We start from the raw sequence: 23,154 nt of genomic DNA, 5'->3' as shown, positions 1-23,154 counted from the left end.
CGTGCACTACTCGCTTAACTTCGAAGTTCCGATGGAACCCGAAGCCGGTGAGCTCCCAAAATGCCTCGTGCTAGGTAGGGATGAGAATATACATATAAGGATCACTCCCTTGGACAATGTGGGATCTTACACAAAATGAGTGGATTATCGTGACTTGCCACCAGTTGTCCCCCTTTTAAAGAAAAGAAAAAAGTCCCCTTTTAAAGAAAAGAAGAAGTTATTGATGTAAGACAGATTAAAAAAATGGAGTTTTAACGAAAAGCCCGCAGTACTGTTCACTTTAACGAAAAACCACATTTTTACACTAAAAAGTCAATCATGGTACTATTCACTTTACCTTTTATTTTGTCTTTATCATTAAAACTCAAAGTTTTCAAGCCTTTTTCATTTGTTTTCCTTTTAAAAAAAGGAGGTTCTACATTCTAGTTATATGTAGATAATTCATGCATATATTTCACAAAAATGTGAAATCAAAAGGCGTAGTTGATACTATGATTTAAGTAGTATTATTTTACATTTGTAAGTAAGAAGTTTTATATTTGAATCTGCATGACAAGTTCGATATTAATTTATTCATCCACCCCTTAATTGTATAAAAAAAATGATGTAGTTGATAAAGTGATTAGAAGACGAAGAATGAAACTAATAAGGAAATATATTGTTTCTAAAATTTACCTTGACAATATATATGCCTTATTTGCAAGATGGAAATGGAATGCTACCCCCTTCAACAAACTTTACTGATCACAAGATCAAAGTTATCAGAGCTTTAAGCAACAATGTCAAACAATTCAATAACATCCTTCTTCACAAACCGTATGCAATTTATTATTTATACAAATCCAATAAAAAATCATATTCCCGCAAGAACAAATTTCACTATCATCTTCAGATGACAATCAAATCACATTCATCTTTTCAATGACAATAATAGTGCCACATCTTTAACGAGCCACCTCATATATGCCTTCAATTTATTATCTACAACCCCAAATTTAAACGCCATTTGATCAGGCGTCGAAGCAACCCTAAGGTAATCTTCTTCATAAATTGCATCGGACATTCTATCACTAGTTTTTAACTACGTTATCTTTAGTTCTTTTTTCCTACAACTCACAGAATCAAGCTCCAAATTCTATTAGCTCTAAAAATTACAAGACCTACGTGGCCCACACGCTGTAAATATAGGACCTAACTACGTCCTTCAGGAATCTGATTTTAAATGTGGGCGTGCCAATACACGACCGAACGGCCAGCATATACTTTGTTCTGAGTGTGCGTGAACTGAATGTAATTTTGATAAGATTATTGTTTTTCGTCGTTGAATATGCCCAATTGAGACAATTGATTAAATTTTTTATTAATCATCATGAATGATTGGCACTATGGATCTCACCAGGTGTGCCAATATGTAAATCCTAAAAATTACAAGACCTACTTGGTGTTGAATGTGGGCGTGTCAATACGCGGCCGGATGGCCAAATGCATACTTCTTTATGGGTGTGCACAAACTGAAATTCTAGTACAAACAATCATGGCCAAGGAAGGAACCTCTCGGCCTTGAGTTCTCTAGCCTTGAAAACAAGGTTCTTCTCATAAAAACTAGCAATGGGCACACACGCTCCATGTGTGAAACTAATTTTTTATTATTATTTTACTACAGCTTATCATTAATGAGCACGGATGATAACCCAAAAAAGAAAAAGACAAATAAAAAAAGGGAAATGAAGAGGTAGTAGAACATGGGTAATGTAGGGAGAGGAAGAGGAGGTGAAAAGTGAGGTTTATTTATTTAGTTTTGAATGTTTAAATAGGATATGCTATATTTACATGGCGATAGTATAAAAAACAATAATATTTGTGTTAGGTGTAATTACTAAATTGTCCGTGTTTTTTATTTTTGTTTAGGGAATTTCGTTGTCGGTTGTAGACTCCGATGTGTACAATGTACCCTTTAGCTTCACCTTAGTTGGAGATGCCGGTCATCGAGTTAGGTAGTTTGTAAATGCCACAAATGGGCCAAAGGATTGACAGATGCGTAGAGTGTGAGAGTGATTTGATTGATTGGTTGGTTTGATACCCTATTCTCGTTGCACAATATCTTGAATTATTAGAAGGAAAGGGATCCTCTGCGGATCCCTTCCTCCTAATCCATCAAATTAGAGGAATCTATGCCATTAAAATTTGATTAAACGACTGAAGTTATTATAACTTTTAAAGTGGGCCTCTGTTTGTAGTTGTTGGACCAAATTTTTGTTAACTACATTGTAAAAGATGAAGAATTGGTACATAGGAAGAGGAAGATGATCGAGAGAAACAAAATAGATTCTAGAGAGAGAGTTAAACACTCTGTTTTTATAAGAGAAATCCTAACTTTTAACCAAATACTTACAAACTTACTAACTATATTACTTATTAATCCCCCTCAATCTCAACTGGAGAAACCCAGTTTGAGATTGGAAGAACATTTGCAATCACTACTATGAAACCCAGAAAAACAGAACAAACTTGAACCAACTGCAATCTTGCAATCCTTCTGTTCAGTAGAAAAAGAACCTATTTACTGGCACTGCTCAATTTTCCATGCCGCCCCTTTCCTGTCTTACTTTTCATCTTCTTGGGCAAATCCAAATAACCAAGTTTTGGTTCTGGAGGAACCCCACTTGTATTTTCATTAGTTTCCAAATAGGCTTGCTTATGTAGCTTATTTTCCTTGATCCCAATCTGAGACGTGAAATGATCCCCACTTGCTTTGCTGATAATTCGGTTTCCATCAGTCACAAACAATGGTCTCATACTTGGACTAGATGCACAAACTCAATATCTAGCCATCAATTGCCTTTAAATTCTTATCAGTGCCCAAAATTCTGTAAGTTCGTTGCTGAAATGGAGAATCAGAACATTAAAAGTAATGGTTATGAAGCAAATGGTAGAAGAATAACAGTAGCTGGAATTAACACCCTTCCTCTGCCTCTAACTTAAGTTTCTCAAATGACAGCCTTCTATAAAATAGTCGTAGCACACCCTCATGCTGGTTTAACAACTTCTTATGGGTTTACCCTTCGTGGGATTTACCGTCAACAATCTCATTCAACTTGGCTTTGGCCTTTAATATTTACAAAAACAGAAAATTGACAAACTATAGTGTGGCATCGACCTTAACTATAGCACCACAGGGTCGCCCTTTGTGGATTTTACCAAAAAAAAAAGAAACAACTTCTTTGAACAATGGCATTGGCCTTCACAATTTCAACAACCAAAAATCAACATCTATGTAGGATTACCCTTCGTGGGATTTACCTACTCAAAACACAAGATTATCCTTCGTGGGATTTACTGTTAACAACTTCTTCTACCCTTCGTGGGATTTACCTATTCACATCACGGAATTACACTTCATGAGATTTACCGTTTACAACTTCTTCAAACTTCATCGTATAACCGGACTTACTATAGATTCAAGCTAACAACTGAGTTGGTTAGACTCTGAAATTATAGGCTGAGATAAGAAAACATATTGCACAAACTCCTCAATAAACACCTGAACAATCTTCTCAAACATTACACTTCTCATTTTGGCACAAACCATAATCTGAATAACCATTTCGCAGAAAAAATTAAACCCATCAAAGAGAGAGATTCATTTCTACAAGTCAATCTTCAGCCCAACAATGCCATGTATGCATTTCAGAATGTGACCAGCGTTTTCTATAAACCTTCAAATGTAGACTGCTTCAAGGCAAAAGAAAGATGGCTCCAAGTCAAAAGAAAGTGTGTTTGCTGCTTTGTGTACAACTCTAAGCCATTCTTGAACTAGAACAACTTTGTGCCCAATACTCTGATCACAAATCTGGTGAGCTGGATGTGCAGTACCTTCATCCTTACGCGGCCTTTGATTCCAGCATAGGCCTGAACCTAACCCCTCTTTTAGAACTATCAGGGACAATTCGAAGTAAGGATCTTAGTTTGCCAAGAGAGAAACTAAGCAGCAAAACATGAAAGATGCAGAACCCAGAGATAACAAAGAATTATCTTGTCTAGAGCAATTAGTCAAAACCGTTAACAACCACCAAAAAACCCAAAAAAGATTCATTCTAATTATTCAAGAATTTGGAGAAAATGGACTAAAAAACATAACCTTCACATGAAACTTTTGAGTTGGGCATTTCGACAAACACCTGGACTGCACACATGTCTAATCTTTCTTCCATACCAGAGAACAGAGTAGAGATCAAATAACTCACTGACCCATTTCTTCAAATAGTTGGAGAGCACACAAATCAGAACTTGAAGAGATCTCAAGATTTGCAATCTTGAACAAACAAACACCACCAAAGAATTCAAAAACTGAGTTATGCATGTAAGTGTGATTGATTCAATCACCATGATTAAGGTTTGACTACTATATACAGAAAACCTGGATGACGGTGTACATATATTGGCCATAATTACCTGACATATATCATCAACAAAAACTCTTGATGTGAATTGCCTATGTCCTCTCATTCTCTGACTTTCCGATAAAGCTCCCTGCTTGACTATTGTATCGACAACGCTTCAACCAGGACCATAGATGCCTCTGAGCCGAAATACGGAACAGGAGGAATGTAGACAACCATGTGCATATGGTTCTTGAAAGCATCAAGGATGATCATATCTGGCTCATTTGCATCAAAAAGTAGATCTCAAAGCTCATTTCTTCCTCAAGTTTCTTCTTCTTGTTAATGCTAGTGCATATACCAGAGACATTTCATCCATGGTTCTTGAGCTCGTGCCCCAGGCGGTGGCCGACAAAACCCATTCTGGTGATGAACATCCAGTTCTATGATTTGAACTCCGTGTCGATCATTCGGAAGATGGAACGGATTGGGAGATGGTGAAGGCGTCGGTGGAGAAATCTCCCAATCAAACAATTAACCCAACAATCACAACAATCGCAGAAAATTCAACCTAAGAACAATTACGGAAGCACAAAAAATCTAATGGAAATTTGAAGATAAACTAACTAGGAAACTACTACGAAGAGAAACCACCAGAATCCATGGCATGGGCCTGGTGACTCTGATACCATGTTAACTACATTGTAAAATATGAAGAATTGGTACAGAGGAAGAGGAAGATGATCGAGAGAAACAAAAGCAATTCTAGAGAGAGAAAGAGTTTAGAGAGAGAAATATGATTTGTATTAACTAACCAAATGAATATTACACACTCTGTTTTTATAAGAGAAATCTTAACTACCTTAACCAAATACTTACAAACTTACTAACTATATTACTTAATAATCCCCCTCAATCTCAACTGGAGAAACCCAGTTTAAGATTGGAAGAACATTTGCAATCATTACTAACAGCATAAATTTCCTGATGTGGTGGATTAGGAGGAAGGGATCTGGAGATGATCATTTCCCTTATTAGAGCACCATGTTACTTGATGGCGTGATCATTTTGTAGAGTCCAGCAATCCTAACTCGTGAAATATCATCTTAACGGAGTATGATTCTCTCTCTTCTTTTTTTCCCTTTCTTTTCCTTCTCTCCTATTTGAATGGTTAAGCCACGTCAACATTTTATATTAATTTTTTTATAGAAAGAGAAAAATAAAATAAAGAATGTAAGAGGAGAGGATGAAAAGAGATGGAGAGAGAAGAAGAGATAATCCTAATCCTGACATGTTTGAAAATTATCTTCACTTTAGAAACTAATCAACGAAAAGCCTCATAAGACCAGATAAACCACGTGGCAATAATATCTTCCCAAGCTTTATTCGTTGCAACTCTTTTTGGTTTTTCCATGCATATGCAATCCATGCGTTGTTAATTTTATTCACAAAACTCAATCTTATCTTGGTTGTAAAGTATATATATCCACTAATATCCAAAAAGGCCCCAAGTTATAAAATCGTTAAGATAAAGGAGCAAGTTGGTTAAAAAAAAAATAAAAAAAAAGTTTCAATATGAAGACGGATGAGCGGTAAAGGAAGGTTGTGGAGCTGCGGTGAAGCTAGGGTGGGAGATGGTGTTCCAGGGCTCACCTATGTTTTGTGTAACGGAAAAAATTAAAGCAACTAGGATGCAGTTAACTAATTGGGCGAATGCTACAAAGCGTACTATTCCTGGGGAGATTACAGAAACGGAGGATAAGTTGAACTCTTTATTTGGGCAGCCATTCACTGAGACAATCATCGCACAACGGCATGAACTGTATACCAAGTTGCATTCCCTATTGGCACAAGAATAAGCTTTTTGGCGTCAGTGGTCCAAGGACAATTGGTTACAACTGGGTGACCAAAATACTAAGTATTTCCACCAAAGGGCAAATCGCAGACGAAGGAGGAATGGGTTACATGGTTTTGTTCGACGAGGCCAGGGCTTGGCATGAGGATAAAAGTGGCATGGAGAATATTATTGTCAACTACTTTACAAAGCTATTTGACTCTCAGGGGGTAATGGATGCGACAAAGATTTTACAGGTGGTCAATCCTAAGGTGTCATTTGAAATGAATCAAGAACTTCTAAGGTAACAAGAACGTTGTATATGATGCAGACGTTCACCCATCTCTTACCATACCCTCTTTGTTGGTGGACAATGGTGGTTTACGGTGGAATACAAGTCTTATTAGTAGCGGGTTTATGGAGGAGGAAGCAAGCTTGATTTTAAGTATCCCGTTTAGTTTATTTAGTCCGGTGGATTCCATGATACGGACTAAAGAATCGAAAGGTGTATTTACAACGAAGAGTACTTATTTTGTGGCACGAACATGTCATGGTTTGGGTGGGGAGGAACCGGTTGGCTCTACACTAAATGAGGAAACAAAATTATTATGGAAAGCTTTGTGGCGTGCCAAGGTCCCAGGGAAAGTCGAAATTTTTGTTTGGCGTGGGTGTATGGATGCATTGCCTTCGAAGGTGAATTTGAAGAATAGACAAGTTCTTCCGGAGGATATTTGTGGGTTCTGCAATAAAGAGGCAGAGACAGTTGTGCATGCTTTATTACAGTGCCCACATTCTGCTGCTATTTGGTTTGGTAGCCCCTTGGGAATTCGTTCGTTTTCTAAGGTCGAAGACTGTTTTGGTGGGTGGTTGACCAACATGGCCAAAATAGTAACTAAGGATAGTTTTGAGTTGATTCTTGTGTTAGTGTGGAGTGAATGGAAGGTATGCAATGAGTATTTATGGAATGGTGTTGCGGCATCCCCTTTAGATGTCCAACTTAAACCTCAAACGTGGCTGTCGGAATTCAAGAAATGGAATGAGGTTCAATTGCCTGAACCAACAGTTCGTGTTCAGCAATGGAAGCACCTAAACTTTGGTTGGATCAAGTGTAATTTCGATGCTGCTTGGGAGGAGAATAGTTCATGTGGGGGTGTTGGGGTTGTCCTTCAAAATGCCACAGGTGGTTTCATAGCTGCAATGGTGAGTCGGGAGTATAGAATTGGTTCAGCTTTGCATGCTGAAGCTGCTGCTGCACGGGCAGCAGCTGTGTTTGTGCAGCGTTGGTGTGAGGAACAGGTACAAATGGAAGGTGATGCTCTATTGGTTGTGGCGACTATTCAAAATACTGGATCAGCATTGCATGGTCATCTTGGTCATCTATTTGCAGATACACGGCAGATCCTTCAGGGGTTTAAGCAATGGAAGATTTCCTTCGGCCCTTGAGAGACGAATAAAGTGGCACATCGACTTGCACGGTTGAGTCTTACGCTGGATCATCCTCTATCTTGGTTTGAAGAACCTCCTGATGTTATTACTGGTTTATTAGTAGAGGATAGTCTTAATTGTTAATTGGTGCGGGATACTCTTTTTCCTTCAATCAGGTTGAAAGCCCCGGCAAGGTTTTTTATTGAGGCCTATTGTTAGCACCCTATCCTTGATTATGTACGTATTTCTCTATTCAATGAAAATTAGAGTATGTACATAGAACAATTGAAGAAACATAATACAAAACTATGAATTTTACTAAAAACAAAGGAACGCTACGAATCTTACAAATTCAAGTTCTATAAGTTTCTTCTTCTTCTGTTTATTACATTCTAATTTTTAACTTGGTATCAGAGCATGTTTAATCTTTAAGGGCTTGAACTGATTAGTTTGTCCATTGTTCTTTGTCTCTTTCACTTGAGGTTCTAAAAGATGCAAGATGCTGGTTGGGCGGTGGGCTGAAACTAAACAGGTTAGGTGGATTTAATTAAATTTATTAAATAACATATAAATAAGAAATAACTTAAAATTAACTTAAGCCATCGTGGCATTGGATCATCGCATTAACACAGTAAAAATAAGAAAAACTCAAAACCCAAAACCAAAATTGAAAATTCAATATGAAATTGGCATCATCTTTCATCATAGATTAATCAATTAATGATTCAATGAATAAATATATGTAAATGTGATCGTGCATCTAAAATTCAACATCATTCAATTGCACCTTCGTGAGACAACACCGTTGACACAGTCAAAGTTGGCACGAGAGGAGACGAGAGGGAGAGAGAGAACGCATATGTGCGAAGAGACAAAGAGGAGAAAAATAATCTGGGTTCTTTTTGGGTAGCTAACCAAAAAAACCCTTTAATTTAATTCAAAAAAAAAATTGAAAAACAATGGAATTGCCTATAGCTACTACCTACCACCACCACCTAGCTACCGCCTACAACCACCTGTCCCGCCTAGCCCCTACCCGATTTTCCTCCACGGCCTAAATCGTATTGGTCCCAACACCTAAGCTGATTTTTAGAATAGAGTTTATGCTTCTCCATTGTTTGTTTTCTTCAATTTTAAATTCATGTAACTTGCTTGTTTTTTGTTTCATTTAACGTTTGTTAGTTTGAGTTAATTAATTCAAAATCTTCTTCATAATTATTACATGTATTACACAAATGTAATTTTCACTAGTAATTAGTATAGGATTCCTACCTAAATAAGGATTGATAAATTTAAATTTCATACACATCAATATAAGGAGTCATATTTTTACATAGCATCAGAGCAGGTTGTACCATATGTGAAGCCCAAAGGCCACACATGCTTTACATCACCTGATTTGTGTTGTTCACATGTTAGCTAGACTTAAAAATTCGCCACACATTAAGAAGCATGATTAGAGTATGAATCTCACATCGGCCGGGTAAAGGAGGAACCTTGGGTCCTACGGTCCACTTTCGTTCTGTTCAATCCGTGCTCGTTTTATATCTTGATTAGGGTTTCGTTCTAGTCAGTCAGTTGGGTTTTGTTTTGCCAAAAAAAAAGGTAGTTTGATCATGTTTGTTCGTTCGTTTTTTGAAGACCTTTTCTCCATTTCTTCACAAACGGGGAGCATTCATGTACCTTCTTTTCATATAATCTTTGCTTCAGCATCTGCATCCACTTGTTCTAAGTTTGACTTCAGCCGAAATCTACATGGCTTTGGCATCCAGAATATGCATCTGCATATGAACCTGTCTGTGCATCAAATCTCTATGGAATATCTGGCTTTGGCATCTGCATCTGTGTCAGTTGGCAAACTCATGTTGTCTACCACTGAGTTTGCCAGAGGTTGTAGTAGAATATGTCCTTTATAGTCTTTTAACCATAACAATATTTATTTATTTTTAAAAATTAAATAAAGGGTGTACTTCGATAAATAAAAGGTGTTTTAATAGAAAAATTTAAACAATAAAACATTAAGTTTCGTATCATATTAGAAGATTTGACACTCTGCTTAAAACTGTCCCATGGGTTTTATCCCTGCATGGTAGCTACATAATCACGAAAAGTCTGTTCAAAATCAATACTACTGATCTTCTAATAATAATTGAAAAGAAGATACTCGACCAATCAATGCAAGATTCAATAAAATAAACAAAAATGGCGAGTTGATTTTCATCAAAGTAGCTCTCCAAAAAATCTTAAAAGAAAGTTGGATTCAAATAAAACCCTAAACGTAGCATATTATATAAGGCTCTCTAAAATCATATTCCCAATGCCTAGGAATATTGGTCGTCATTGACTTTGTCCTTGTTGAAAGCAAAGCTTAAGGATTTCCATAAATGGGGGGTTGTATGAGTAGCTCTGTGCCGGCATGGGCAAAAGCAAAAACTAGAAAATCATCGAAGCAGAAATCAACTGGTAAAACGGTGGATATTCCCGAAATTGATGAACACAGCAGGAATGAGATGGGAAAAGGAGATTTTGAAGAAAATGGAGGCCTTAAGGATCAGCATGATGCTATGGATGAAAATGGCTCTCTGCCAGAGTCTCAGACAGGTTTGCTTGAGGAGAAGGTATATTATATAACCTTACACATTATTTAGTACTTATTTTATACTATACACAAAGCTATCTCACCCTCTTCGCATCAATCGATCGACTAAATAAAGCTTCTTAAAAAAAAATTTGTTACTCAATTTTAACTTCAATTCGATGTTTCATTTTCTTTTGGTTATTGCTTCAATATTTCCAGAATTAATAGGAAAAACATGTCGAGATGTTTCAACCATGTTTACTGTTTTTTATTAATATTTTTATTGATTCCTTGTGCATCCTAATGCATAAGTAAGGCTTTAACCAGGATTATGTGTCGTTGAAAAAAAAAAAAAAAAAACAAATTTGTGTCAAACAGATAAATCAACATATTTAGCTATTTTGTATTCACATGATTTAATATCTTCACTGCGCATGTCTCGAATGAATTGACGTACGTGGATGAAATGATGACATTTTTGTATTAATTTTATGTGTTTATTTCAGATTCAGACAGGTATAATGTACATTAATTAGCACTGACTTGAAAACATTACATATATTCATTTCATAATCTTAGTTCCTATATATTTATGTGCTTTGTACATTTTAAATTAAACTAGGACCTTCCAGAAATTGAAAACTGAGGTGTAATTTGTGAATTGGCAGGATGGGGAATTTGCAACACATAACATAACCCTAGATCGTTGTAAAAGGGTGCTGGATACGATATCAGGAGTATCTGGAAAGTCTGATGCAACTAATGGGCCTCAAAAAGCATTGCTGATAAAGGAGATTGAGCCAGTTGATGGTGGAGATAAGATTTTGCTTGAGGAAGATCAAGTGGTTGTGAAGGACTAAGAAGTAACATTTTTACTTATTGTTGGTTGAACTGAATGACTCTTTTATATTTTGGATGTGATTGGATCTTGCTTGTGAATTTAACTATTAATTGGAACATTATAGAAAGGTAGGAGTTTCGAGACAATTATATTATTATGGGTTGTTATTGATTCAAGTTTAATATAGGGGTAAACAACAAAATTGACATAAATGGTTTAATTATATGACAGTCACCATTGACTTAGAGTACACTGCCATTTTTCCACGTGAATTATGACTTATGTTGAAATTAACCTTCTATACTACAGCTGCCACGTCCCACAATTCTAATAAAAAGTTGTTAACGAGATTCTCTTAAGATTGGTGCTACACTTACAATCTACTTCTACTATCATTTATATCATCTTTCTAATAAAGATATGGTCATCCAATACATGTAGATCTCATATTTGTTAGAAAGATGGTAAAAATGGTAACATAACTAAATGGTAAAAATAAAAAAAAAATTCTCTCTTAAAGTATGACTCTTCGTAAATTCTTTGTCACTTCACCTTTTTACATAATATTTTATAATATTAACAAACAAATTGTACCTAAAAAATAAAGTGGCAGAGAGCCAGAGACTATTTTTTAGAGAAATTTAATCAAAAACATCACATCCTACCAAATATCCCACCCAGTCTCACAACGCCTTTTTTTTTTTTTTGGTGGGGGAGGAGGGGGGGTGCGTGGGGGGTGGCGGGGGTGTTCCTCTCAATTTTTGGCGAAGTTTTTTTAAGTTTTTTGTGTGTGTGTGTGTGGGTTTGGAGAGAGAAACGCGGGGGGAGGGGGGGTCCTCTCAATTTTTGGGGCAAAAGAAATTTTTTTTTTTCCTTATCTCTTATTATTATGGAAGGGGAAGAGGGGTTTCTTATCCCTTATTATTATGGAAAGAGGGTGGGGTGGGGAGGTTCCTCTCAATTTTTGGGGCAAAAGAATTTTTTTTACTTATCTCTTATTATTATGGAGGGGGGGAGGGGAGGGTATCCCTTATTATTAGGGAAAAAAAGAGGAGGGGTCCTCTCAATTTTTGGGGCAAAAGAATTTTTTTTCTTATCTCTTATTATTATGGAGGGGGGGGGGGGGGGGCCTCAATTTTTGCGGTAAGGAAAACTTTTTTTTTCTTATCTCTTAGTATTATGGAAGGGGTTACAATCAGTGTTTAAAATTGGTCTAGACAATGGAGGACCAATACCATTTAGGCTGAAACGTGGAGAAAAATTGGGTAGGGGACAAGTTAAGCAGGCTAGGCGGTGGCTAGATGGGGGCTAGGCGGGGGCTAGGCGGTTCCATTGTTTTTAATTTTTTAATTAAGTTAAAGGATTTTCTAAATATCCCACTTAATTAATGAATTTTCAATTTTTGTTTTTCTTATTTTTTTACTGCATTTTTCAGTAATGAAGGTAATATGACTTAAGTTTTAAGTTTTAACTTTTCTAAATTCTCAATACAAGTAATATTTTTTTTTTTTTAGAGTGTAAGTAGACACTTATTTATATGTTATATAATAAATTTAATTGAATCCGCCTATTCACTGCCTAACCATCTAGGCGCTAGGCCCCAGTCTGCCTAACCATTTAGAACCTTGGTTACAATAATTTAGCTAATCAGTAAGTTTGGATTCAGGCAAGTGGCCCTCTACCACAGTAGCGGAGAGGAGTGTTGCCTTTACACCATAACGTGGGTCCGAACCTCGTCGGTTCCCTAATCTAACATATAATTTAACAAATCTATCGTTTGATCAAAAAAAAAAAAAAATTCGAATCCAAAACGCATGGGTGGTAAGCCAACATTCTATTTACTAGGATATTTGTCCACATACCAAAAAAAAAAAAAAAAGTCATTGCACAAAGTTTCATAATAATTTGACAAAACTATCCTCTTCAATCTTTCTTCGTGAAATAAGCGAGTCCAACAAAAGCTAAACAATATCAGCATCTATCCAACGCAACTCTATCACTTAATTCTTGTCCAAGAACGCTGGGAAGCGGATATCATAGTTGGTTATGGAAGCTCAAGAAGTAGTAGAGGGGAAAAGCTTTATCTTTTAGCGTAACCGTCTTCTAGAAGAGTTTAAAATAAGTCATTTTTATTGTAATTATAAAAGGCCTATTAATCCTCTTCTCCCAATCATCTTATAAATTGGAGCTCATGCTTTTATATATGTATGATTTTACACTAGGGGAAGGAAGAGTTCAGCTAAACCACACAATGGGCAACCTAATTTGGTATTGAATTCGCCAGACCATCCACGAGATTTGAACCTAAGACCTCTTACTTCCAAATGAAGAGGAATACCACCAAACTATAGTACTGAGTGGCAATATGATCAGAGCTAGACCCACAACGGGTTATTTTAGTTGTCTTTAAGAACCCATTGTGGGTTTAGTTCTGATCATATTGCCATTTAATACTCCGGTCTGGTGGTATTCCTCTTCACTTGGAAGTGAGAGGTTTTAGGTTCGAATCTCGTGAATGGCGAATTTGATACCAAATTAGGTTGCTCATTGTATGGCTTAGCCGAACTCTCCCTCCCCTAGTGTACAAATATTGATGTACTAAAAAAAACAATATTGACCTTAAGACAACTAAAAGAGCACTAAGATGAAGAGATATATGTTAAACACACAATTGTATGAGGTTAGCCAAGTGCTCGATAAACTGTCCCACCGAAAATTTGAAAAACAATTTTGGCGTTGCACGCGTCATAGTTGGGATACAACGAGAATAGATTCTTGCATCCGCCTAGTGCTGGATTTGAGGGGAGCAGATTGTGCAATAGCACAAGGCCCCAAATTTTGGCTAATATATGATTACATAATCAGTTCTCCGATTTCATTATTTTGTTTTTTGTTCGGGCAGAGAGAATGAAAAGGGATAAGAGGATTTAAGCCTTAATATTATTATTTTGTTGCTAAAAAATTAATGGTTGTCTCATAATTGTTGTTTATGCATTTGGATTAGTGTTTCTAATTTTTGCTTGTAAGTGTAACTTTGTCGATTGGTTTCAGCTTATAAGTGTATCTTTGTTTCTCTCTTGTGCCTTGGTGGGATTTTGATTGTCTGACTTTGATCCAAACAAAAAAAGTACATCAATATTTTCGTAGACATATAAATTACGGTGAAATAAATACTCATCAACACATTAAAATTTTGACATGCGAGGGTTTCATGTGGCATTCGTCATATGTCTCACAAATCGTACACATGATATGTGACTTATCAAAACGGGAAGAGTCATCAAGAATGACACGTCGACATTGGACAGAAATAATTAATAAATTTCTTTATTAATCCTTTAATCAATTTTAATATAACTCAAACAAATTAATTGATTAAATTTAAAACAAATGAATACCAAATCGAGGGAGAATGGCTAAATCAAGGATGGGCAAATTAATGATGAAATGTGATTAATTCATTTGATTAAATAAAAAAGTATTTGATTAAATCAAGATTATTTGATGAAGTCAAATTATGAACCAAGTCCAAATCAAGCTTGAGTTCCTTTGTCAATTAATCAAGTCTAAAATCAAGACCAAATCAAGCCTCAATCAAAGACTTGGAGAGCTAGCCTATAAATACGAGACTCCAAGACAAAGACGGGGTCCTCAGACATATCCTACACTCAAACATCTTCCCATCTCATAGACGCTCAGACACTCTACACACTCAGAAGACTTAGAAAGCTCAATGCATTATTCACCACTCATGAAGAACATCAAGCACCACTACACATGCTGATTCCTCCATCACCACAAGTCAAACTCTTGCAACGTTCATTGGTTCGAAAACAAGTCACTATGACCCTTGGATCAACATCCCTACACATACACTTTGCAGCCCCGAAGATAGAATTAGAGGATTAACATTTTGTATTAGAGATTGTAGCCCTAAACTTCATTGATACAAAATTTACCTTGTACACGTGAAAACATTGTACCCACGACCAGCACCATGAAGTAAAAACAAAGTGTCAGCTATCAACTATCGAACGTCCTCTTCCCCCTCCTCATTTATCTGGGCTTGAGACCAACAATTGTTTACCTTAACACTACTTGATAAAATTTGCAGAAATATGTGCACTATTTTTATTGTTGTAATTAAAACGAAAAAAAAGAAAAAGAAAAAAGAGAGACAGCACAGCACCTATTTTGTATAAAGTTTTTAGCGTCCATGTGGTATTGTGACGTGGGGAACTACCAAAGTAGCCGGAAGCGCACCTAGCTAGAGCTTTAAAAGGTAATGTTAGAAAGATTAAATTTGGAGATTAAATTTACAAATTAAATGATGTGTCATCAATAAGAATAAACATGTTTATGAACGTGTAAGTAAAAAACTAATCATTAACTTCCATATTCTTTAGTTTTCAAAACTTTGTTTACAAATTTAGTCTCTTTAATATTAAAATATCAATTTCAAACAGGAACTACCAAAGAAGGCAGAGGCGCACCTAGAGCTTTAAAACTGTCAATTCAGTCAATAACCAATTCACTCCTTAATTTCTTTCTTTTACCACTCAGACCCTCTCTCTCTCTCTCTCTCTCTCTCTCTCTCTCTCTGTGACGATGGGCACTGGTCAGATATGTAATGTTGTTCATGGGTTGAAGCCAGTGTTGTTAATGGTGGTGATTCAATTTGCACTTGCAGGAGTTAATATTCTCTATAAACTGGCCGCTCACGATGGAATGAATTTAAGGATTCTTGTTGCATATCGCTTCATTTTTGGAACCGCTTTCCTTCTTCCTATTGCTCTTTTCATCGAAAGGTGATAATTTGCAATTTTGCACTTCTCTCTTTTCTTCTTATATAGAACTTATTTCTTGTTGTTTTTCCATAGAAGTTAAGATTTCTGAGTCAAGCAGTCGTCCACAGCTAACACTCTGTTGTCTTAACTTAACCATCTACACTAAATTTTCAACGTTAATCGCATTCTTCAAATCTGTGCCATATAAAAGCTAATTGTTGTTATTATTATATTAGTTTTTTTACAGAAAAAAAAAAATCATACTATTGCCTAGCTAGTGCTTTCTAGATTTGCGTTCTCACTCTTTTTGAAAAGTAGCTGCAGGATCTGTTTTTACAGTAATGTATGAGAACATTCAATGAGTTAATCATATACGCACGAGAAGTTTCATTGACTTAAACCCTGTGCAAACTCCAAAACAAAAAGAAGAAAAAGAGAGCTAGCAAGCAAACCCTATCTGCTACTGTTTTTAAAACAATTGGTTGGTGTTTTTTGCATGCAGGAAGAGCAGGCCAAAGCTCACCTGGATGGTACTTTTGCAAGGATTTTTGTCTGGCTTGTTCGGGTGAGCAGCGTACCCATATGCACTGTCTTTCTTCAAAATCATGGTCTCCTCCTCCTATAGATTATATTTGGAAATATTATCTGTTTGGGGAGTAAGTAATAGTAATGGTTTATCTTGGTTGTGCATGCTGTAGATATTAGTGCTTAAAGTTGGTTGTCCACTAGTAATGGAAAGCCAACTGTAATATCTCTATGAATATGCATGTCCACAACTTCTGAATCTTGCACCAATATATCTTTCTAGGGTTCACAAAGCAGGATGTACAGTTTTTCCATTTAAAAAAAAAAAACACAAAAAGAGAAAGACTTACAAAATATGTGTACATCATCATAGTGATATCTCATGCCAATAAAATAAAGATATGCGTAAATTTTTGTTCACATATTGTTGTTTTAATTAGTATGAGACGCCACGTAACGGTATACCAATATCATGTAAATTGGTTTTCTAAAAGATGGGGAAGGAAAGATAAAAAACAGATATGCTAAAATCATGTCTTTAATGTGTGTATATATACATATTCAAGTATTTAAATGACTATTATTAATTAACATACAAAAATATTGCAGTGGATCGTTAGCACAAAATTTGTACATTGAAAGCTTAGCCTTAACATCGGCAATATTTGGTTCTGCCATAGCCCAACTCATCCCAGCCATTACTTTCATCTTGGCCGTCATCTTCAGGTAAATATATACGTGTTTTCTACCCTTATTATTATTTTGAAAATTTTCAACAATATTTAAGAAAAATTAGAGCATAAGTGTTGAGATTAATTGGAGGAACTTTAGTCTTCAATTTAAAAACGTGTGTATTGTTCTTGTACTCGTCTCAATGTGGAGCAGTGATTCATTTGAGTAACACCGTTAAAATTTTCGTAAAAAATATTAAAGGGTAATAAGAGATGAAGTTCTAACGGAGCTACCGAAAATGATCATCGGTCACTATATATAAGCGTGTGCACACATGAGAGTTGATTAACAGATACTTCGGCTTCAATCGATTGAGGAGAATGAACAATTGAACTAAGAAAAGTAAAATATACAATCAATGAGAAATTGAAGGCAAAATTAATGATACTTAACATCTATATTATTAATATTATGATGATTTTCTTTAGGCTGGAGAAGTTGAATTTGAAAAACCTAGCAGGGAAGGCAAAGGTGATGGGAACATTAATGGGAATAGGTGGAGCAATGCTTATGACCTTTTATAAAGGTATGGAAATCAACATATGGTCCACGCATGTTGACCTTATACATACTAATCGGCAACAACACAGCCAATTGGCATCAACACCGCATACAGACACTGGTAATCAACTATTGGGTTGTCTACTGGCCTTCGCAAGCTGTTTTTGCTACGCTATATGGCTCATTATCCAGGTGATTCTCTTAATTACCAAAGTATTTATAAACCCACCATTTTATGTTGGCTTCATTTTTAGGTAATCTAATTTAACTAATGAAGACTGGGAGCTATAAAAAAAATTTCAATCATGTTCTCTAGTTTTAGAAATTAGGATTCTTTAGAGCATCAAAAAGTCTACCTCAATAATAACAAAAAATAAAAGACAGCATTATTGTTTTCTAACTAAAATATCACATAAGATGTGGCATGACGTGGATTGATATATTTTTAATGATTAATAAATATTTTTTTTCTAAAAATACTTATCACAATTATGAAAAGTAAATAATGCAGTAAATAAGATAGACCTTTGTCACTCTTATTTCTTTGACATAAACCCCACTTATTTTCATTTTTAAAACATCCTAATAAAACTCAAAATTTAAATGAAATTCCATGTAAACAAATAAGTGACCTGTTATTACAAAATACAAATTATGCCATAAAATCCCCTAGTTATGTCAAATAAATGTATTACTCACCTTAATTGTTAAAATAACTGGCATACTATTACTAAAGTATTCACTTATGGTTTTCCTCACGATTTTGTTTTATGCTTGTCTAAAAATCATATATTTCCTCGCTAAAATCATATATTCAATTTGCAGCTCAAAGGCCTATAAATTATTAACAATAAGTTCATAAATTACTATTTTAAAACATTATACTAATTTATCTATATCGAAGTTGTTTCAATATACTAATTCATATATATGTAATTTAGTTTACCTATATATAAATATTTTTTATAAAATAATTAAATACATTTTGTTATAAATATATGGTGCAGATAATTTACCTATATTTATCTGTACAATGTAGGTAAATTATGTTTCAATCAAATAACATTCCCTTATTTTGTAGGTAAATTATTTTGTGCACATTTTATTATAAATATATGTATAAATAAACTATCTATACTAATATGTAAAACAAAAAATAAATTATGTTTGAAGCCAAAAACATTTCTTTATTTTGTAGGTCATTTATTTTGATCACATCTTATTATAAATATATGCGTAACTTACCTACATACAAAAAAATTTATGCTAAAATAATATACCTATATACAAAGTTTTCTGACAAACTAATTTACCACAATTTTGTACGTAAATTATTTAGCACGTATGATTACATATTTTAAGAACATTTTTCTTTAAATATATGTGCAATAATTTACCTATATTTATATGTAAATACGGTTGGCATATTGAAAAGGAAAAAAGTGTATAAAAATGCCAAATTTTATGCAAATTAGAAAAACAACTAAGAAATTGAAAAAAGTTTGTAAAATAAATCATGACATTGAATATATATTTTCTCAATCTGCATAACCTATATACTATACATTTGATTGTCTGAAATAAGCTGTAAAATAAATATAATAAGTTACAAACCCAATGGGCGTAGGCACCAAATATACAAAATGAGGATCCTCTCCGGTTTATGAGGATCCCACAGATCCTCCAATTAAGGGAGTAGGCTAAACCTCACAATATGCTAACAATAATGTTGGCCTTTGGTGAGAATTGAACCTAAGACTTCTCACTTACAAGTGAAGAGGAATACCATTACGGTCTATCTCACTTACAAGTAAAGAGGAATATCACTAGACCGTAGTACTAAGTTGCTATATTATGCAAGTTTTAGGTAAACAAAATTAAGTTTCAAGGGGTAGAATTATATTTTCAGTAGAAAGTATAAGAACTTTTTTGGAAGTGTTTTTAAATGATTGAAAATGTTTTTAGAGAAAATGTTTTGGTTCCTAAAAACACTTGCTTTCTGCAAGAAGCACCAGTTACGTGCTTCTTATAGGAATCATTTCAAATGATTTTCCATAATTATTTGCATTTTACTATGGATTGGTTCCAAAAGTACTCTCATAAAAAACGCTTTTAGTTATTTAAAAACATTTTAAAATGATGTCTAAAGATATAAAGAATTTGAATTTGAGTGTAATGAGACATCCTAATTGGGATCCAACTAGATTTTGCTTTCTTAATGAACAAGTAGGTTTCTCCCGACGAGACAGATCTCACATACCAATTTGAGGAAATTGGAAGGGGTCCAATCCAAAAGCCTGATCAGCTTTGAGCAACCCACTCCGGAGCTTGTCGGCCACTCTGAACGCCACATAGCAAAGGACAAAATACATATGAGATATCAGTATCGGATTTAATAAAACCATTATTGGCTCTCGATATCAATAAAGAGGAAATTTGATAAAGTCAAAACTAATGCTCGTAATATAAACTTGCATTTCAAGTAGTTAAAAGTATTCGTCATTAACTTAAGGTTTTTGTTTGAATTTTTCTATTTTTAGTATTGATTGTGAAAACAAAATAACCATAATGTCCGTACATTTTGTTTACGTTGAAAATAATTAATGTGGAAATAGAATAAATCAATGAAGGAGAAAATTATATTTATAAATAAAATGAATTCAAGGCCAGCTGATTCCAGAATAAATTGCCGCCAAATTCCTGTAGATTTTCCACTTCATATTTTCACATAATGGTACATTTATATTTTGGGTATATATTTAGCTAATTATTTGTCTTGTGCAATTCATAGGCTAAAATGGGTGTGACATACCCTTGCTATTATTCAAGCACGGCTCTAATGTCAGCAATGGGGTCAATCCAGACCGTTGGTTATGCCCTCTGCAAGGAGAGGGAGTGGAGCCAATGGAAGTTGGGTTGGAATATCAGGCTTCTAACAGTGGCATACTCGGTACGTTTCACCCTTCTTCTAGTGCTTGTTTTAGATTTTCATCACCTTTGTCTATATTCACTTTGAATTTGATAGTCAATTATTAATAATTGAATCTGGCCATATATAAGTTGGTGACTTTATGCTGTAGGGAATTATGGCCACTGGGCTAAGTGTGACAATTATTGCTTTGTGCATTCGCATGAGAGGTCCTTTGTTTGTATCTGTTTTCAACCCTCTCATGTTGGTACTCGTTGCCATCCTTGCATCTTTGGTATTGGAAGAAAAGCTGCATCTGGGAAGGTATGTATGTACTTTCAGCTGACAAATTTGATTTTCGCACTCTAAAACAGTCATCTTGTATTTTTTTTTTTTTTCAAATAATAACGGTTTCATTAATTGATATGGTTTTACATTATCATGATAATTATTTACTCTAAAATGTGTATATGAATTTAATTATTTTCGTGTTGTTTGTTTACTTGGAAAATTACAACAGCGTTTTGGGAGCAGTATTGATAGTGTGCGGTTTATATGGGGTGCTGTGGGGTAAAGGCAAAGAAATAGAGAAGATGAGTAATTCTGTACCATCAACAACCTTTCATCATCAGGATTCTGGCTCAATTGATATTGTGACAATGCCTCCAGATAACAATAAAGGCAACAGCAACAACATTGAGAGCCTAACAAATAACATTGCTCCAAAAGCTACTAGTTCTGCAGTCAGCAGGATTCACTAATTCAAAGAGAGGAATTTAAAAGATTTCTAAATCGACCTAGCCAAAACGAGTGATAGAGTATTAGTAATTATTAGATTATTTTTGAACGATGTTGTATATAGATATCCATATATATATATATATATTGTTGATTCTGCCACCTTCAAGTAAATATTTTAGCCATTTAAAATTTAAATTAAGCATAAATAATTTGTTTTGGGTTCTCTTTATGTTTTTTTAATACATACGATATTATTTACACTAATGGGAGGGCAGTGGATTAAACCTCACAATGAGCTAGTCATAATAATTTATTTCAAATTTGCCTTTAATGAAAATCGAACCCAAGACCTGTCATTTGCAGAAGAAGAAAAATACCACTAGACCGTAGTATTAAGTGACTTCCTTTTACGTTAAACAAGCCTAAACGCTAGGTTTGGATAAGAGGTTTCTAAGTCCTCATATTGAGACACCATTATTAAGGATTGGAGTATATATTGTTAGGGGGATTTGGAATGTTTGCAATGACCATTAAAAAGGCACGTGTGAGAAATTTGCAAATGACACCTTCTAGGGATTTGCGAATTTCTCTTACATGCTTTTGTAATGGTCATGGAGGGTATTCATAATTCCCCTTATCTAACTTTTTGTAGGTCACTTCTTTACTTCAGACTCGATTGGAAGTATTTTGAAAGTGTTTTTGGTGAAAATATTTTTGGAACCAATTCTTAGTAAAACGGAAATGAATCATAGAAAAACACTTGAACTTCTTCCAAACAAACTCTTAGTCTTTTTTTTTTTTTTTTTGTCAAACGATAGATTTTGTTAGATTAGATGTTAAATTAGCCACCGACGGGATTCGAACCTACGACATCATACAAGAGCTCAACATATTTTCACAACTATGATAAAGGGTCACTTGCAACTCTTAGTCTCATTATCTTGAAACTTGAAAATTCCTTTTCCAAATGTTAATACAGGATCCCTTTTAAGTCCATTATAAATCAATAAGGGCCTCATTAAGAACCATTAGTCCCAGAAAAGGATGATCTAGCAAGGCCCAAGAAAGAAGTAGAGCATGATCCAGCCTAACATAGGCTTGTGAAAGGAAAAGCAGTCGGTTTCGAAAACATAGCTCGATATATCAAGTGTCATATTATAATTGATTGAAATTTTTTTTTCAAGTTCTAACTAGTTGTACTATTACACTTGGTGTAGGATCGTGTTACTGACATACTCAAAAATCTCTCATTCAAAGACGGGACATAACACTTCATTTAAGCACTTGGTTAGAGCATTTCTTCAAGCGCCAATGAAAGATGTATTACGAACAAACAATACCTGATGAAAGATTTTTGGCACTTCATTTAAAATGAAGTATCATAAATCATTTTAAATTTTTTTATTTACCTGATGAAAGATGTATTACGAACAAACATAATTAACGGATTCTCATAATTCTTTTATACCAAAGCACATTGGGCCCCAGCTGTCCAATCTTAGGTACCACTCGTCAATCATCCATATGGAGGAGAGTCGAGAATGGGACCCAAGGCCTTAGACACTTTGACAGAACAAAGACTAGGAAATGGAAAGATATCTCAGAACGATCATGCCGAGGCCTATACAAAGGGAAGGGGGATTGTGTGCGCTCTTATTTCTATACTCTTCCCATGTTTTCATATGATGTGTGATCACGATTAAGCTACGTTAACATTTTATATTAATTTTTTATAGAAATAATAAAACAAAAGGTAATAAGAATATAAAATGTTAACGTGACTTAACTGTGACCACACAAACAGAAGAGATTGTAAAAAGTATGGAAATGGGAGGGCAGACAATCCACCTTCATATAAAGGAGACGGGAAGACATAAGAAACGTAAATACCAAGTAAAAAGAG

The 23,154-nt window shown here is 34.9% G+C and overlaps 3 protein-coding genes and 1 long non-coding RNA gene across 4 annotated transcripts; 3 read left to right on the top strand and 1 right to left on the bottom strand.

Moving 5' to 3' along the window:
* Positions 1-3,217: 3,217 nt before the first annotated feature.
* On the bottom strand, positions 3,218-5,494 carry LOC148690357 (uncharacterized). Its single transcript, XR_015956244.1, has 2 exons — positions 4,453-5,494; positions 3,218-4,312 (listed from the first exon to the last, which is right to left on the bottom strand). It is a non-coding gene; the product is annotated as an uncharacterized LOC148690357 (long non-coding RNA).
* A 700-nt stretch (positions 5,495-6,194) lies between these two features.
* On the top strand, positions 6,195-7,656 carry LOC148690356 (uncharacterized). The gene is made up of 2 exons (XM_088686395.1): positions 6,195-6,517; positions 6,612-7,656. Exons 1-2 carry the CDS (start codon positions 6,195-6,197, stop codon positions 7,654-7,656), a joined length of 1,368 nt encoding a protein of 455 aa, XP_088542521.1.
* A 2,323-nt stretch (positions 7,657-9,979) lies between these two features.
* On the top strand, positions 9,980-11,203 carry LOC148690355 (uncharacterized). Its single transcript, XM_088685293.1, has 2 exons — positions 9,980-10,256; positions 10,885-11,203. Exons 1-2 carry the CDS (start codon positions 10,023-10,025, stop codon positions 11,074-11,076), a joined length of 426 nt encoding a protein of 141 aa, XP_088541419.1. The 5' UTR covers positions 9,980-10,022; the 3' UTR covers positions 11,077-11,203.
* A 4,424-nt stretch (positions 11,204-15,627) lies between these two features.
* LOC137749050 (WAT1-related protein At1g25270-like) lies at positions 15,628-21,408 on the top strand. The gene is made up of 7 exons (XM_068489254.2): positions 15,628-15,865; positions 16,347-16,409; positions 16,979-17,095; positions 17,530-17,794; positions 20,394-20,552; positions 20,683-20,834; positions 21,031-21,408. Exons 1-7 carry the CDS (start codon positions 15,666-15,668, stop codon positions 21,269-21,271), a joined length of 1,197 nt encoding a protein of 398 aa, XP_068345355.2. The 5' UTR covers positions 15,628-15,665; the 3' UTR covers positions 21,272-21,408.
* The last annotated feature ends 1,746 nt before the right edge of the window (positions 21,409-23,154 follow it).

This window comes from Pyrus communis, chromosome 15 (assembly GCF_041283825.1).
Source record: "Pyrus communis isolate YQ-2024b chromosome 15, ASM4128382v1, whole genome shotgun sequence".
Taxonomy (NCBI): Eukaryota; Viridiplantae; Streptophyta; class Magnoliopsida; order Rosales; family Rosaceae; genus Pyrus; species Pyrus communis.
The sequence above is the reverse complement of the archived record's forward strand: the minus strand, read 5'-3'. Positions and strand labels throughout refer to the sequence as shown.

Bases quoted from the DNA above. Each gene is read 5' to 3' on its own strand.
- LOC148690356 (XM_088686395.1), top strand. From the start codon at position 6,195: ATGAACTGTATACCAAGTTGCATTCCCTATTGGCACAAGAATAAGCTT. The intron at 6,518-6,611 runs GTAACAAGAACG...GTGGAATACAAG, and splicing joins ATGAATCAAGAACTTCTAAG to TCTTATTAGTAGCGGGTTTA.
- LOC148690355 (XM_088685293.1), top strand. From the start codon at position 10,023: ATGGGGGGTTGTATGAGTAGCTCTGTGCCGGCATGGGCAAAAGCAAAA. The intron at 10,257-10,884 runs GTATATTATATA...GTGAATTGGCAG, and splicing joins CAGGTTTGCTTGAGGAGAAG to GATGGGGAATTTGCAACACA.
- LOC137749050 (XM_068489254.2), top strand. From the start codon at position 15,666: ATGGGCACTGGTCAGATATGTAATGTTGTTCATGGGTTGAAGCCAGTG. The intron at 15,866-16,346 runs GTGATAATTTGC...TTTTGCATGCAG, and splicing joins ATTGCTCTTTTCATCGAAAG to GAAGAGCAGGCCAAAGCTCA. The intron at 20,835-21,030 runs GTATGTATGTAC...AAATTACAACAG, and splicing joins GAAAAGCTGCATCTGGGAAG to CGTTTTGGGAGCAGTATTGA.